Source organism: Eumetopias jubatus, unplaced genomic scaffold (assembly GCF_037043125.1).
Source record: "Eumetopias jubatus isolate StellerSeaLion01/CBP00866 unplaced genomic scaffold, mEumJub1_p1.0 scaffold_1, whole genome shotgun sequence".
NCBI classification, from domain to species: domain Eukaryota; kingdom Metazoa; phylum Chordata; class Mammalia; order Carnivora; family Otariidae; genus Eumetopias; species Eumetopias jubatus.
In genome coordinates this window covers 93,794,310-93,811,609 of record NW_028274807.1, presented here as the reverse complement: position 1 = coordinate 93,811,609, position 17,300 = coordinate 93,794,310, and the positions used below count along the sequence as shown (strand labels likewise).

At 36.7% G+C, this 17,300-nt stretch overlaps 1 protein-coding gene across 1 annotated transcript in view; it reads left to right on the top strand.

The window, feature by feature from the left end:
* PRKCI (protein kinase C iota) overlaps positions 1-15,878 on the top strand; it is a 63,050-nt gene extending 47,172 nt beyond the window's left edge. The window contains exons 10-18 of the mRNA XM_028101047.2: positions 360-457; positions 1,442-1,528; positions 3,335-3,470; positions 6,595-6,682; positions 7,920-8,045; positions 8,604-8,683; positions 10,789-10,878; positions 11,543-11,658; positions 15,759-15,878. Coding sequence (XP_027956848.1) covers positions 360-457; positions 1,442-1,528; positions 3,335-3,470; positions 6,595-6,682; positions 7,920-8,045; positions 8,604-8,683; positions 10,789-10,878; positions 11,543-11,658; positions 15,759-15,846 — 909 coding nt within the window. The 3' untranslated portion in view covers positions 15,847-15,878. The remainder of the gene's footprint in view (positions 1-359; positions 458-1,441; positions 1,529-3,334; positions 3,471-6,594; positions 6,683-7,919; positions 8,046-8,603; positions 8,684-10,788; positions 10,879-11,542; positions 11,659-15,758) is intronic.
* Positions 15,879-17,300: the final 1,422 nt, after the last annotated feature.

Sequence of the window (17,300 nt, the reverse complement as noted above, 5' to 3'; positions counted from 1 at the left end):
AATGTTTGTGTCTTATAATTTCAGTCTATTCTAAATATATGCTTCAAACAGATTACATAAGATAGATTTAATGTAATGTGGTGATTACTAGATATTTAAAAAATAAAAATCAAACCATATTATTACCAAGGGAAAGTATGGGAGCCTTGTAAAAGTTTTTTAGACCGTCTCATAATACTGAAAGATTTATTGGTGGTGTTTCTCTATTTGTATATAAGCTCTTGTTTCATGATTATCAGTGCTTTTGGTATTTAGCCTAGTTACTAACTGCGTATGTGGTAAATGAATTACTAAGAACATTTATCATAGTTTTGATGATAATTCAGTTTGACATAGATTTCTTCCATATTTTGAAATAGGATATTGATTGGGTACAGACGGAGAAGCATGTTTTTGAGCAGGCATCCAATCATCCTTTTCTTGTTGGGCTGCATTCTTGCTTTCAGACAGAAAGCAGGTAAGATTGAAAGATAATGGAATGATTACTGGGCTTTACACATTTTGGTGTTATTACACAATGACAGCTGCTTTCTACTGTAAGCCTGAAGTGGAAGACGTGGAGGTGGACACAACAGTATTATGCTTAAAATTTCCTGCTACTCAGACTCCAGTCAGTGATATCATTTTAACATTGGAGTGGCATTAGGAAATTACCCACTTTAGGCAAAAAAAAAAAAAAAAGAAAGAAAGACCAAGCCATAAATATCTCCAAGATTCTAGTTTTAGTACTTAAAGTTTCCTAAAGTTTAACTAGAGGGAGAAATCCTAACTTCTTTACCTTAAGTGACAGTTGAAAATGACTTATCTTGCAATTGCTAAAATTGGGGTGAGAGCAAGAGGCTCTGGATTGCTAGTGGTACTACTTTCAAATAGAAGAAACAGTTTACACAATTATACTGGTTCATTTTCTTGTATCTTCTGTGATTAAACAGCTTTCGACTCCAGCTACCCTTTGTTTCCACCAGATTCCTGGAATGTTTGTTAAGGGTAAATCTATAGAATGCTCTCTATGTTGTAACTGGTCTCTGTAGTATTTAAAATGCAATGTGACAGTGCCTTATTTTGGATCTTGGTTTCATGTGCTCTCTCCTGTATTTATTTATTTTTTTAAGCCTGACATGTAAAGTTCCTGGATTTAAGCCTTACTGATTTTTTCTTATTAAAAAATACTTTTTTTCTCCAAATTTTTATTTAAATTCCAGTTAGTTAACATACAGTGTGATAATAGTTTCAGGTGTATGATACAGTGTATCCACACTTTCATACAACACCTGGTACTCCTTGCAAGTACCCTCCTTAATCCCTACCACCTCTGCCCCTGCCCATCTCCCCTCTAGTAACCATCAGTTTGTTCTCTAGAGTTAAGAGTCTGTTCCTTGGTTTGCCTCTTCCCCCCACCCCACATTCATTTGTTTTGCTTCTTATCTCTCCTGTGTTTTAGATTGTTCTTTGTCATAGAGTATGTAAATGGAGGAGATCTAATGTTTCATATGCAGCGACAAAGAAAACTTCCTGAAGAACATGCCAGGTAAATATGTACTGTTTGTGTTAGATTTTTGCTGGAAGTGGGGCTGGGGGTGGGAGGGGGTGGGGAGGGTTGGAGGTAGGGAATGCTATGGGACTTTTTATGTGCCACTGGTTGAAAAGATTAGATAAATTATTTATTTTCATGCTAGTTTTTTATAAGTCATGTAGGGGCTAAGCTAAAAGTTAGTTTACATTATATATTAATATAAGCAGTTGAAAAGTATAAACAGTGTTAAAGGGAGAACTAAATAACTAAACCCAGTTATTTAAAAATACTTTGTCTATTCAACATCCACAACTGAAATAATTGATGAATTTACACTTATTCATCTAAGGTTTGCAGTGATCTCTGACAGTTTTTCATTGATTATTATTCATATATACTAGAGTAATAGAACAATTCCTCTTAAGCTATTATGTAATTCTGACTATTCTTCCTGTAATTGTAATTTCTGAATTTTTCTGCCTTTGACTTTTTTTTCTCTGATCTCATGCCTGTTGATAAATAAGAGAAAAGATCATTAAATATTATTTACTTGTTTATTTTGTGTCTTTAATTTGATATTATTATATAAGATTGTAAATTGCTTATATATTGGAGGAGTTAGGTGGGGAAGGATCATGGCCTTGGATAAGTTTAATTCGTCTGTGCCATGTATTGCTTTGTTTTGTACTCAGAATTAGGAATAATCCTCACCCTTTTGTGTTCCATAAAAGTAATGCCAAAATGAAGCATATGAGTTTGTATATGCATGTAATAAAGGTTAAAGATATTATTTTTATAAATACTTGTTTTGTGGAAATCTTGTGAGGACATTGATTATTTCTGTCAAAAAGAGATAATATCCTTCAATTTTATAAGGTAGAAATTGTACTAATCTAATCTTGGACCAAACTGTGTTTTGTTTTGTTAATTTCCTGTTTTTAGTCTTTGTTAAATGATCACACTTCATAGCAAAGCCACAAATGATATTTCTAATTGTGACCATAGCCTGTATTTGTTTCTTGTTTGTTCAGTTGGACTTGGGGAAAGTAGTTTTTACTGTATTCAAGTGCCAGTTCTGGTTTTATTTCATCTTCACTTTTCTGGGAACCAAAGTGCAAAATAAAGGCTTAGGTTCTCTATGCATAGAATTAAGTAGCTGAGAAGGTATGTGTTAAGCACCTCCAACCATGATCATGGTAACATTCACCAAAGTAGCCATAAACCAACTTGGGTGTTTCGTTTTCATTATTCAGGTCAAAAGTTCTCATTATCACCAATGAGTTAGTGGCAATTCTAAAAAGCTCTTTAATATTAAATGGTATGGTTGTAGAATAATTTAATTCCCTCTCTAGAATTTTGGTATGGATTTTATAGTTTGAGTAGAACTTTTAGTATTTGTTCTAGACCAATCAGTGACTCAGCATTTGGGGAGATCATTTGTCTCTTAGAGAAGTGATGAAAGCTGTGGAAACCCTATAGAAGAGCTATAAAGTACACATGTACATACGACTGTGCCTCCAGTTGTAGCAGCAGAAGTCTAGCCAAGGACCCAGATTAAGAACTTCTGTTCAAGACTTGCAAATTAATAATTTTATGAAAAGTATGAGTTTCATGTAGACTGGAACTTTTATAATTATCTTTTGGGCTTAGATATTTTAAAGTGGTACTTCAATTTGTGTTTTGGTATTGTTTCTAAAAACATTGGGAGAAAAAAAATCTTTTGACATGATTTTGGTGTTTTCATTTGCAGGTGGGGGTAGGACTTCTAGAAACTTATCACAATTTAAAAATTTGAATCAAATGAGTTATTTTTCATTTTAGATTTTACTCTGCAGAAATCAGTCTGGCATTAAATTATCTTCATGAACGAGGGATAATTTATAGAGATTTGAAATTGGACAATGTATTGCTGGACTCAGAAGGACACATTAAACTCACTGACTATGGCATGTGTAAGGTGAGGGAAATTTCTAGTTAATCAGAAGATCTCAGCAGCTCATAAACTTGTTTTGGTAAAATAATAGTATTTAAAGTTGAGGAAATGACTGCTACTTTGGGATACTTTTTGGGATTTTAGCACAAGGACAAACATACATACTTTCTAACCATTTACAAAATTCCGTATTTTCTGTGAGTGTTATGTGTACTGTAATAAGAGTTAATTTCTTCTTATTGTCTGTAACTTTTTATCTTGAATGTTGTGATACGATAGAAATTTTATATTTGGAAATAAAAATTGTCTGCAATCCCATGACTTTAGCATAACTACTTGCATGTCACCTTCCAGTCTTTGCCATTTAATTGTAACTCTTGATAATGCATTCAAGATTTTCCCAGGAAGTCTATCATTTTTTATATTTAAGGTTTAAATATCTGACATAAGGTACAGTAGAACAAAATAAGAATTTCAGTTACTGTCAGGGCAATATCCTTTATTTCTTGGTACTTTATTCTTTTTGTAACAGTGTTTCATTTAAGGGTCGAGTGTTTTTGCACAAAAATGTGTAGGGAGCTACTCTCCTTGTTAAAAGTAGCTGGGACAGAATTATCCTCACACAGTAATATGGCAACAAACATGTAAATGTATGAATTACACTCCCCCATTCACCTGAGGGAAATGCCTCCAGAGGTTGGAGATTATTTAAATGTTAACATTAAGACACTCTAATAGTATTGAAGATTTGACCTTATTATCTGTTCAGCAACATTAGAAAAGAAAATCTTTATAAAGTGTTTTTGCTTTTAGATACAAAACTCAGACATTTATCTTTTTCTTTTAAGATTTAATTTTATTTATTTGAGAAAGAATGAGAGAGCGAGCATGAAAGGGGGGAGGGTCAGAGGGAGAAGCAGACTCCCTGCTGAGCAGGGAGCCGGATGCAGGACTCATCTCCTAGGACTCCAGGATCATGACCTGAGCTGAAGGCAGTCATTTAACCAGCTGAGCCACCCAGGCACCCCTCTCTGTCACTTTTTCCCCCCAGTGGATTTTTTTCTTATTTCAAAAGAAAAATGACAATAATATAAAAGTCTTATAATTTGTCAAAGGAAAATAAAGCTGAACCACACCAAAAACCATGAAGAATGCTAACCTTGTTACAAAGTGTACACATTAAAACAATAATGAGACTTCATTTTTGCATGCCAGATACTGGTTTTTAAAATTATAGTAGTCTGCTTACAAGAGTTTAAAGAAATGGGTATTCTCCTGTATCATTGGTGAATGTATGCATTGTTACAGTCTTTTGGAAAGTAGTTGGTGGTGATGTATCAGAATTCTTAAAGATGTACAGCCATGCTCTTTTATCTAGTACTTCTCCTTCTGGGATATTCTGAGTGAATATTTTGGTCTATGAGGAAAAGTTTATGACCACGGTTTTTTATTATAGTTTGTGATAAATATTATAAATAATCTACATGGCCACTGGTAAGGAGAATGATTAGGGAAATTATGGCATGACTACAGAACAGAGCATTATGAAATCATTAAGATGTTTACCAAAAGTTCATAACAATGTAAAGTGTTTATAATATAACATTAAATAAAGTTCTAAAGTAGAGCATTGTCTAATTCTATATGTGTTGTTCTGTTATGTAGCATTACACATTTATTTTGTTTACTTTTACATATTTTTTAAGTTACTATAATGGGCATGCATTACTTAAACAATGAAACTCATGAAAATGAATTGTATTTCTCTTGCTTGTTTAATTGTATATTTAATATTATTTGGCTTGTTTTTAAACTATCTTTTTATTCTTGATTTCTTATTTAATTGCCTTGTGGCCAGCATATGGTCTTGAATGATACAGGTTCTTTGAAAATATATTGAGGTTTCCTTTGTGACTTAGTATTTGATCAGTATCCCACATGTACTTAAAAAAAGATAGATAATCTCTTGTTTCCATGCAAGGAGTCTCTCTGTCCTTCACACTCTTTCTCTCCTCCCTTTGTCCTCACATGCACATAGATTATACATATTCTCTAAGTATGTATATTATATTTAGCTCCAGCTTTTGTCTAAATCTTTTTCTGCTTACTAAATTTTTTTTGTCTGTATGATACATCATTTTCTGATATAGATGTGTTAAAATCACTTGTCATGATTGGGGATTGTATTATCACTTCAGGCTGCTATATCAATATACTGTAGACTAGGTGACTTAAGCAACAAACATTTATTTCTCACACTTCTGGAGGCTGGGAAGTCCAAGATCAAGGTACTAGCAGAACCAGTGTGTGGTGAAGGCACTCTTCATGGTTTGCAGATGTATCTTCTTCTTGTATCCTCACATGGCAGAAAGAGAGAGAGGGAGCTCTCTTCCTCTTGTAAAGATAACTAATTCCATCAGGATTAGGTCCAACCTAATGACCTAATTACTTCCCAAAGGCCCCATCTCCCAGTGTTATCACATTAGGGCTTCAGCATATGAATTTTGGGGGCATACAAACGTTCATTCCATAGCAGGGATTGTGAAATTCTCCTAATTTATCTATTTTTACTCTTTGTGTTTTGAGACTGTTGTTAGGTGCATACAAGTTTGTTATAACTTTTTGGTGATTGTTCCATTTGTTATTGTGTAGTTTCTCTATTTATACCCATTAGTATGTTTGGCTTAATTTTTTCAATTGAAGTACAAAACCAAAAAATTTATGCCTTAGGAAAAACAACCAGAAGGAAAACATCATTATGGCAGCAGTGCTTGTGTGAGGAGATGGGATATACAGTGCTTCTTTTCTTCAAAAATATGATGATTCCTTTTACTCATACAATTTAAATTTTTGTATTAAATTTTTACTTAATTATAAATTATTTCAAGGTCAATTTTTATCTTAACTCTACCAACATCTAATGAGGACAGGTTTTCTTTAAGCTATTTAGTGGCAACCTGTGATTTTAATAATATGGAAAACTGTGCTAGTGGTATTTTATTTAAGCTTAATATATTACCTATAGATGCTGAGCTTATATAATAGATGATATAAAAGAGATGAATTTAGAAGATAATTTTCTGTCTTATTATATCTTTCTTTTCTTTTCTTTCTTTTTTTTTTTTTTTTTTTTTTTTTTTTATAAAAGGAAGGATTACGGCCAGGAGATACAACCAGCACTTTTTGTGGTACTCCCAATTACATTGCTCCTGAAATTTTAAGAGGAGAAGATTATGGTAATAAATAAATAGGTGGCATTTTAGCTATGTGCTAGATGGGTGGTTAAATGTGGTACCAATTGCATTATATTATACTATAGTATTTAAATACTAATCTTATTAATATAAGCTTTCTTGATCCCCTTAAAACCTACATGAAAACCCTAAACTATGAAATTGGAGACAGTAGGACCTTAGCAGTATTTGGGGGTACAGATTTGAATAATATTTTATTAATGGCAACACTAAAAGTACTAGGCACTAATACAAGCAGTTTACACATATTAATTAAGCCTCTCAATAATCCTAGGAGGTAAGCACTGTTAATGCCCATTTTACAGAAAGTTTAAATAACTTGCCTGAGGTCATACAGCTAGAAAGTGGCAGAGTAGGGATTTACATTTTAGCCGTGTGACTCCAGAGTCATGAACCCCTAGAAGATTGTTCATATTTCCTGGGATGTTTCCTCCAGGAATCTGAAGAATGAGGGAAAGATTGACTGCTTGTCAGGAACCAGAGGATATATTTATCTTAAGAACACATTTGACTTCTTGGGTTCTGGCCCTCTGATTTCAGCAGATGTAAAGGAGGATGGGTACTTCTGACAGCTGTTCATAATCTGATTCCAAGGTCCTTCAAGGATCTTTAATCAGCTAGCAGAAGATCAGGTTTCAGACCAACAAAAGTTATTCTCAAGTACAATTTAATTACATCCTCAAAAACAACATGTTAGAAACAGATCATGAGTCTGAAATTACAGGCATATTTGGGAAAAGAAACTTATGTTTCATTTCCAATATTTTATTTTTTTAAATTTATTTTTAAAGATTTTATTCACTTATTTTAGGGAGAGTGAGAGAGAGCCTATGCAGGTGGGGGGGGAGGGGCAGAGGGGGAGGGAGAGGAAGAAGGAAAGAATCCCAAGCAGACGGCAGTGAGCCTGGAACCCGATGCAGGGATCAAACCCATTCCCTGAGATCATGACCTGAGCTGAAACCACGAGTCAGGCGCTGAACTGACTCTTGGGTGTCCCTCCAATATTTTGTTTTAAAAGTTATCTTTTAGGTACCCCTCCTTGTTGATAAGTGAATTATTCCTGTAATCTTCAGAGCCTACCATGATAGTTATAATGCATTTAGAGTTTAGTTTTTCATTATGTTTATTTTTTCATTATATAATAAAATGAATCTCAAGTTACTGACTTTCAAGAATGCAGAATAGATAATTTGTTGCTTCAAAAATTTCTTTTTTGAAGGTTTCAGTGTTGACTGGTGGGCCCTTGGAGTATTAATGTTTGAGATGATGGCAGGAAGATCTCCATTTGATATTGTTGGAAGCTCTGATAACCCTGATCAAAACACAGAGGATTATCTCTTCCAAGGTAATTTACAGTATTTTACAGAGATTCTCTGTGAATAACGTATTCTAGAGCATGAATGAGGATGGCTCACGTTTTTACTTTGAGTAAGAAAAAGGAAAATAATTTGGACAGTGTACTTCTTAATATGTGAGTCTTCAATTAAAAAAAAAATCTTCCTACCTCTGTACTTTCAGTCCATTTGCCAACTACTTTCTCATACTCAAAAATATAACAAAGAGGTTCATTCGGGTTGTATACCACAGAGATTGGAGGAAGCAATCCTGTGGCTAGAGAGGACAGTCTTTTCACATGGACCCTGAGGGGGAGCGCATAAGTCCAAGAACAATATGGAGAAAAAGTAGGGTACCAAGAATATAGGAGGATCAAAAGGTGGAAAAAAAAAAGGGGCCCATGATTAGAAATACAAAGAATCGTACTGGATAAAAACAAGCAGACGCTGAAGTGATAGATGTAATGTCTTATTTTTTCTGCTAGAATGCCTTATGTACCTCATAATAAAAATGTAAAGATCGAAGCCATGTAAAAGTTAAATATAATGCCATAATTTTATCTTTCTAGTTATTTTGGAAAAACAAATACGCATACCACGTTCTCTGTCTGTAAAAGCTGCAAGTGTCCTGAAGAGTTTTCTCAACAAGGTATAAATTGTATATAACAATCTTTAGTGGTTTATCTGTATATAAATGAAACTATAACTGGAGGTTCAGGCAGTGTAATATTCCAAAACATCAGAGTATATAATTTTTTCAGTTCTGGAATTTGGCTCTTCACCAGAGGGTAATTTGATAGCATTAGATCCTGAGATGAGTTGTCCTTTTCCATTTCAGCAATGTAATTCACCCCCAGCTATACATTACATATGGTGTTTTAAATGTAAGTGATATATATCATGTACACAATTAGAGAAAAATTACAATCTTTGGGGATAGCCGCAATCGTACTTATAGCTCTATTATTCAGTTTTCTTTGGGTTATTAGTCATAGAATCTCATTACTTACTGAGCACTTGGCAGTAGTGTTTCCTGCAGATTATCATGTCAAAACCCTAGATAAAATTCAGAAGAAATGAAATGCTATCATTGGTCTTAAAAAATCTGAAGACCATTCAATTATTTGTTGTGGTCAGTAGGTTAGAAGAGTTTTAGGACCTAAGATTATGATTCTGAATAGTTTTTACTCATAACACTTCTAACACCAAATGTGTAGGTTTTTTCCACACCAACAACCAATTCTACCAACTCTCCAGACATAGTGGGTGTCCTACAATTCATTTTTTTTCTGACACTAACTACCCAGAGTTACCATCAGATTCCAGGGGTTTAAGGGCTCCGTCCCACAAGACTGTCTTCACTTCAGATGCCAGTCACAAGTACTGAGTACCCACACTTCTGTGTGACTTGGTTACGAAATTGGGGGTTCCTGCAACCCTCCCACTTCAGGTTCAGTAATTTGCTGGAACGGCTCACAGAACTCAGGGGAATAGTTTACTTACTATCACTGGTTTGTTATAAAGGATACAAATGTACAACCAGATGGAAAGATACCCAGGGTGAGGTTCAGAGGGATCCTGAGCACGGGAGCTTCTGTCCCTGTGGAGTTGGGGTGCACCACCCTCACAGCACATGGATGTGTTCACCAACCCAGAAGCTCTCCAAACCCCAGGGTTCAGAGGGTTTTGTGGAGGTTCCGTGACATTGGCATGATTGATTAAGACCATTGGTGATTGAACTCAATTTCCGGCCCCTCTGAAAATGAAAGTTACAACTCTAATCACATGGTTGGTTCTTCTGGCAACCAGATCCCATCCTGAAGCTATTGCAGGCCCACCAAGAGTCACCTTACTAGCATAAACTAAGGTATAATCAAAAGGGACTTGTTATGAATAATGGCACTTCTGTGACTCAGGAAATTACAAGGGTTTTAGGAGCTCTGTGTCGGGAACCTGGGACAGACCCCAGATATGCTTCTTATTGTATCACAGTGATCTTGGCAGTCATAAATCTTATTTTAAATAAATTGTAGGTTAGAAAGTAGGTTGGTGTGCATTTACCTTCTAAGGTACATATAGATAAGATAATGATGAATTTTAATAGAATAAGTTGAAGCTTTTGAGTACTTTATCTGAGGAAAGATTTAAAATGGAAATCTAAGTGTTAACACACTGAGAAATGAAGGTGAGAGGTTTTAATATTCAAAATATCTTTTATTGGAAAGGAAAATCGTAACATGTTCTCATTCACAATAATGAATAAGCCATGACTTTTTATAAGTTGCAGCCCCTTCTCAGTCTAATGGTTCACATAATGGTTGTATCACTGTTGTATACAGATTATGGTTTGTTGCTGTAATTGGGCATTGGGCTTTTAAAATGAGCCAAGAACCAACTTGTAAAGTTTGGGGTTTGTATATTTTGACCAGCGCTCTAATCTCTGCCAAAGAAATATCAGGGTGCTGCTCAAATGATTCTGCGGCTTTTTCCTCCCATTTTTCTTTAGCAAGGAATAGAGACCTATGTCCACTATAATCACATGATAACTAGAGAGAGCCATGAGGAAATCTTGTCACAAGCTTCAGATACTCATTTAAGTCTAGTGTTGTACTATGTAGAAATGAAAGGTAGCCCATTCTGATTTCAGATATAAAGGTATCATGTAATAGACACGAAACCCAGGCAGGTCACAAAGATGATTTATTCTAAAGCATGATGTCCACTTACTTCTTGAAACATTTCTTCCCACCATAGGACCCAAAGGAACGATTGGGTTGTCATCCTCAAACAGGATTTGCTGATATTCAGGGACACCCATTCTTTCGAAATGTTGATTGGGATATGGTATGTAAATTTTCATTGTTTTCTATGTTAGGTTTCATTATTATCTTGGGCCAAATTTTCTTTTCTTTTTTTTCTTTTTCTTTCTTTCTTTCTTTCTTTCTTTCTTTCTTTCTTTCTTTCTTTCTTTCTTTCTTTCTTTCTTTTTTTTAAAGATTTTATTTATTTATTTGACAGAGAGAGACACAGCGAGAGAGGGAACACAAGCAGGGGGAGTCGGGGAGGGAGAAGCAGGCTTCCCACGGAGCAGGGAGCCCGATGTGGGACTCGATCCCAGGACCCCGGGATCATGACCTGAGCCGAAGGCAGATGCTTAACGACTGAGCCACCCAGGCGCCCCCAAATTTTATTTTCTTAAAAGAATGTTGAAAAACAAATATATCACAGCTTCCAGTAACTTAAAACCACTCTCTAAAGTGCTTTTTAAAAAGCTTTTAAAACGGTAAAAGCTTAGAATATTAATTTAATGGAGCAGGTTGTAAAATTAGTAAGGCCTGCATCAGTGTTCAGTTTTGTAAATGATTTCCATCCTTGTGAATACTGTAGAGCCATTGCTAAGAACTCACTGGGATAGGCCAAGGAGGCATCTGAGGGCAGAGGAGAAATGTAGAGGTGGAATTTTTCTGAGAACGTAGGCTTGAGCTGTCATCTAATATGTCTTTTCTAGATGGAGCAAAAGCAGGTGGTACCTCCCTTTAAACCAAATATTTCTGGGGAATTTGGTTTGGACAACTTTGATTCTCAGTTTACTAATGAACCTGTCCAGCTCACTCCAGATGATGAGTAAGTAATTCTGTAGACTGAAATATTTCTAAAGTTCTTGGGAAGTTTCATTGTTAGTGGCTACACAGTGCTTCATTATGAGATTATAGTACACTTTACTTAGCCATTCAGTTATGGGATTATTTCAATCTATGACACTCTTATAAATTATAACAACTGCCCTCTTCTACTTCCCCTTCCGTGCCTCGCCTCGAATTCTCACGACAACCTTGTGAATCTACTTACGGTCCTCTTCGTCTTACAGACCAGGAAACTGAGGCTCGGAGAGGGGAAGCAGTTTTGCAGTTGCCAGGCGGCTGCCAGGCGGCAGCATCAGGATGCAAGCCCCAGTCTGCCCAAGTCCCACGCACTTGCGCTGCCCTGGACTTCCCTGTTGTGCAGGCCGCTGTCTTTGTCAGAGTCCCTGCGTGTTACCTTGAGATAGATTCCTCGAAAGGGTATTAGTCCAAGGGGATCAAATGTTTCAAGCTCTTGATATGTATTGCCCAATTGCTTTTTAAAAAGATTACATTACCCTCCCAAGTCCAGCCAGCAGTGAGCTGACATATTTTTTATGTTTATGTTGCATCTTTTAAAAGTATGGTTTAGAGTAATTTGGGGACATTTGATCATTTACCTGTCATTACAGATTCGTTCTCTGATCTCGAGGAGGCCCTTCCTCCTCGGCAGTATTTTTACTCGCATCTTGTTAATTCCTACCACATTCCTCGTCAACTGTTCCAGACTGTCTCCACATTTTAGAAGCCTTCAGTCCTACCCCCATAACCCCCACTGTTAGTGGATCAACCTTCCCTTACCTTGACTGCAAGGAGAGGACCCCCCCGTGGGAGCCTGCTCCCTTTTCAGATCTCACCAGACCACCTCGCGGCTCACAGGTGCTCTCTTGAACCTCCTCTTCCTTCCTTCCTGTGCTTGGGTGTCCCTCGCTTGCAGGGGGTGCCCCATGACCCTAATCTGTCTCCTTAGCTTCTGCCAGGATCTCATTTTGTTAGTTGCGTCCATTCATCCACCTCCTTTAATTTCTCTTTCTCCGCTGCATTTCTGCTACTTACCTACATGCCCAGAAATCCTAGTTTTTCCCCTGAACCTTAGCACATCTTTGAACCATCACATTTTCTTCCTTCATTTTTTCCAAAATAGTTAATAGAATCTCATGATAAAAGAAAAATAGATAAGCAGTATCTCTATCAGACTCCTTGAGAATAGTCAGCGTTGACTGGGGCTTTCTTACTACCGGCACTTTAACTCCTTACAGTTTAACCTGTTCCTTCAGTATCTGAAGGTTGAATTGACTTGTTCATTTCTGATTTTTAAAGCGTATTCTGATCAGTCCTCATCTCCCCTGATGTCTGTACAGCATTTGGCGCTTACGGCCTTGCTTTGGTTGGCACTACCCCTCCTGGTTTTGCTGCATCTCTGTGACCACTTCTCACCCTTTTATCCCTGTCCCCTGGAGACTGGGCTCTTCCACAGTTCCGTTCATGACAGCCTTCTCTTTGCTATATGCAGTCTGTGCCTTGGAGAGTTCAGCCAGCCCCACAGTATTGATACCAGCTATTTAAATGACACCCGGCTAAATTGGGAAACAGTTGTTGAGCAAAAGGCAGTGTACTAAGTACTAGGCATTCAAAGATGATTAAGATGGAGGTCAGTCTCACGAAAAGCTTACCATCTCCTAAAGGAGAGAGAGAGATGTACCAATATAATTACTTCTGACAGTGTCATGTATTAGAAAGAACACCAGATTCAATCAAAGGATAGGAATTTGAGTCTTGACACCACCTCTTACCAACTGGGTAACCTGGGTTTGACTTTCTTTCTTTCTTTCTTTTTCTTTTTTTAAGATTTTATTTATTTGACACACACAGAGAGAGAGAGCACAAGCAGAGGGAGAAGCAGGCTCCCCACTGAGCAAAGAGCCCGATGCGGGACTCGATCCCAAGACCCTGGGATCATGACCTGAGCCGAAGGCAGACGCTTAACGACTGAGCCACCCAGGTGCCCCTGGGCTTGAATTTCCTAACTTTTCTGAGCCTGTTTGTTCTCTTACTGCCTACATCACAAGGCCACTGTGAAGAATAAATGAACGACAGTTCTGAAGCACCTAGCCTCCACCCAGTATCTATTCTGAGCTGCATTTCTGTCTGCTTGTGTAAACATCTCCCCTAGTTCATCAGATAAGCACCTCAAACATACGAAATCTAAAATACCTTTAGTAACGACTCTTGGGGTGCCTAGCTGGGTCAGTCAGTGGAGCTTGTGACTCTTGATCTCCGGGTCGTGATTTCGAGCTCCATGTTGGATATAGAGATGAAAAAAGAGAGGAAGAAAAGAAAAGTAATGATTCTTTATGGTCTCTTTTTCTGTTGTTCTCAATCAATTCCTTGTTTTTATTTACCTTTTTCTGCTCATCATGCCATCACGTATTCGTTCAGATTCAAAATGTCTGTGATTATTGACTCTTCCTTTTTCTTAACAAACTATAACACACTCAGCTACCAAGTCCTTGTCTCTTCTCCCCTTACTTCATTACTTGCATCAGATCCTTCATTTCCATTCCCATTGCCCTGAGTCTAGTTCACATCTCTTTTAGATCATACCCAGAATATTACACCATCCTCCTCATTGGGCATCTTCTTTGCTTTGCCACCCATTCCACACATCTCAGTAGCACCCCCTTGTCGGAAGCCTCCAGGAACCTCCTGCTTGCCTAGCAGATAAGATCTGTCCCCTTGGCCAGCAGTTATGGCCTCCCACCGTCTCCTGCCTGACTCCCCGGTCATCTCTCACTGTGCTCTAGCACAAATGCTGTGCTCTGACCAGTCTCCATTACTCTGCGTTCTCTGGTAGAGTGCTCTGACCTTCGCTCATGCCATTCCTCTGTCTGCACCCTTCATTTTTACATACGGGAGTCTTCTCCATCTTTCTGAGCTACCTCAGATGCAGCCAGATCTTCGATGAATCAAGGTGAAACTCTTCCGTGTAAACGTCACCAGCTGCTTTGAGCTAGCCATTACCTTCCTTCCAGATCATCTGTCATTTGACATGCTTCTGTTCCTGTGCTTTCAACTCGAATAAATTACTTGCATTTTTCTCATACCCAACATCATCTTTCATAATTCCATTTGATGTTTATACAATGAATGCTGGCATTCTCGATTTCTCTAACTAGAAGTCACCCTTTGTTTTTTTCCGAACTGTGGTTAGATCAAGACTTAGCTGTCCTGTATGAAATTTAGCAGGTACTGCTTTCTCTTGTAGCTTTTCATTATATGAGGTACCTTCCCTCCTTAAAGGAAGGGACTATATCCTGTGTAACTTTGTGCACTGCAGTATGTTGTGTGCATTTAAGTATTAAAATATTCAATAGTACTACTCTTACTGCATATTAAATTAGAAGCTCAGTATAGCAGAATGCCAACATCTCTACTACCTCCCCGCAGTATCTGCTCCTTTTTTCAGGTCTGTGTCCCTGTCCCTATTATTGCCTTTTCCTTTCAGTTAACTTCTCCTGGGCCTTGTCATCACCATCTTCCTGTTGAGGTGATGACTAAATTGAATGCTAATTCAGACCTGGATGTTCACCTATAAATATGAATGTTCAGGTCAAAAGTTAAAATTAACTAGACTTGTGACAGTTTGTGACTTTTTTATTCCTAGCCTTCAATTTTGGACCACCTTTTAGTTCCAAACTTGCCTGTGGGATTGTTAGTCTTCTTTTCTTTTCAGTACTCTTGATTCTTCTAGAAAATGTTTTGGAACTAATCTAAACACTTAGAGATTTTTTTTCCCCATAATCTATGGAAATTAGCCTTATTTTTTGTTTTTGTTTTTTTTTTCCTAAGATTTTATTTATTTGATAGAGAGCACGAGCTGGGGGGAGGGGCAGAGGGAGAAGCAGGCTCCTCACTGAGTAGGGAGCCCGATGCGGGAACTCAATCCCAGAACCCCAGAACCTCATGACCTGAGCAGAAGGCAGACGCTCAACCAGCTGAGCCACCCAGGCGTCCCTGCCTTTTTTTTTTCATTTTATTTTACCAATTAAATAAAAAGTTGAAGAAATCTAGATTATGAAAATTAATTTATTTTTCTCTCAACAGTGACATCGTGAGGAAGATTGATCAGTCTGAATTCGAAGGTTTTGAGTACATCAATCCTCTTTTGATGTCTGCAGAAGAATGTGTCTGATCCTCATTTTCCAACTATGCATTTTGCTTGTGTTGCCATTTAATGCATGAATAAACTTGTTACCAGCCTGGATACCATGAACCATTTTATATTTTTCACCTACAAAAAAGCACTCAGTATCTTCTGTTATTGGCTGTAAGAGTCAATTATTACATCTAACTATGAAAAAGAAAATGAAACTAGTTTCCAGACAGTCGTGTCAACACTTAACTATACTGGTAATCCAGCAGCCTACTGATGAGTAATGAAGTTGTCCTTTTGTTTAAAGGAAATACTTATACTGCTTTTAAACAGCGTATCCGTTGCATTAAGGCACCTGGTGGGATTACGTCGTAAGCCTCCCGTGATTTTTTTGTCATTCTTCGTTCACTTCACCTTGAAGTGTTTAATTTTGATATAAAAGAATAATTCAAAAAACAACAATTTATTATATTACCTATTTCTGAGTTGTGTTTAAAAATTCAGCTGTAAATTTTATTGCCTTGGATAATTATTGATTTTTAAGGCAACAGTTATTAAAGTGGTAATAAAAGATGTCACTTGCTTAGAATTAGGGATACAGATTCTCCTTGAGGGAAAAAAATGGGCGTATTTTATTAAGTATCAGATTCCAAATCATTAGCTGTTTCTGAAAAACTGATGAGAGTGATTTCTTTAGTATATGGGCATTAGCTTCTGAGCTTACCCGGTTAGCCAGAACTTTAACTGGAATGTTAATAAATATCACTCAAAGAGCCCAGGACGCATTTGAATGGAGCATTTTTCGGTATGTAGAAAGAAAAAAAATAGAAATTTAAAATAGATACCGAAAAGTAAGATGGTGAGATTTCTTTCCTTATTAGCAAATCCCACAGTTATTTTTTGTGATTTGATTTAAATAATAAGGAAACAGTCATTATCAGACTTGTAAAAGCATTCCATTATCCAGTGGAGACAGAACGTATGCTATTTTTTCCTTATAATTTAGTATACAGAAAAAGTATTTATCTTCCAAATAGTGTCTTAACCATACTCACTTGACCATACTCACTTCTTCACCAAAGCCCCATTATCCGTACTTTTGGACCCTTTTTATGGAGTCTTCAGTGAAATTTTAAAAAATAAGGTAAACATGAATAAATATTAAGGACATGCATGTACATACCCCACAGTTCCAGCTCCTTAAGTGAGTTTTTATTAAGTAGGTAACACATGTAAAAAAGTGGAATACATTTCAGGGGCAGAGTTCTTCAGATTATTTTTTATTAATATTAGTGTTTAGCAATTTATTATTTAAAGGGATGCCAATGATAGCATCTGTTTATTTTGAATATTTTTTTTAATATAAAGGGATGTAAAAAGTAACCATAATCATCTAAATTACTGTCTAATCTTAGTAAAATTGAATTTTGGGGAAAGCTGTCTAGTCTTACATTTAGAATGATTTAAAATTTATAGGCATTTAATAAATTATC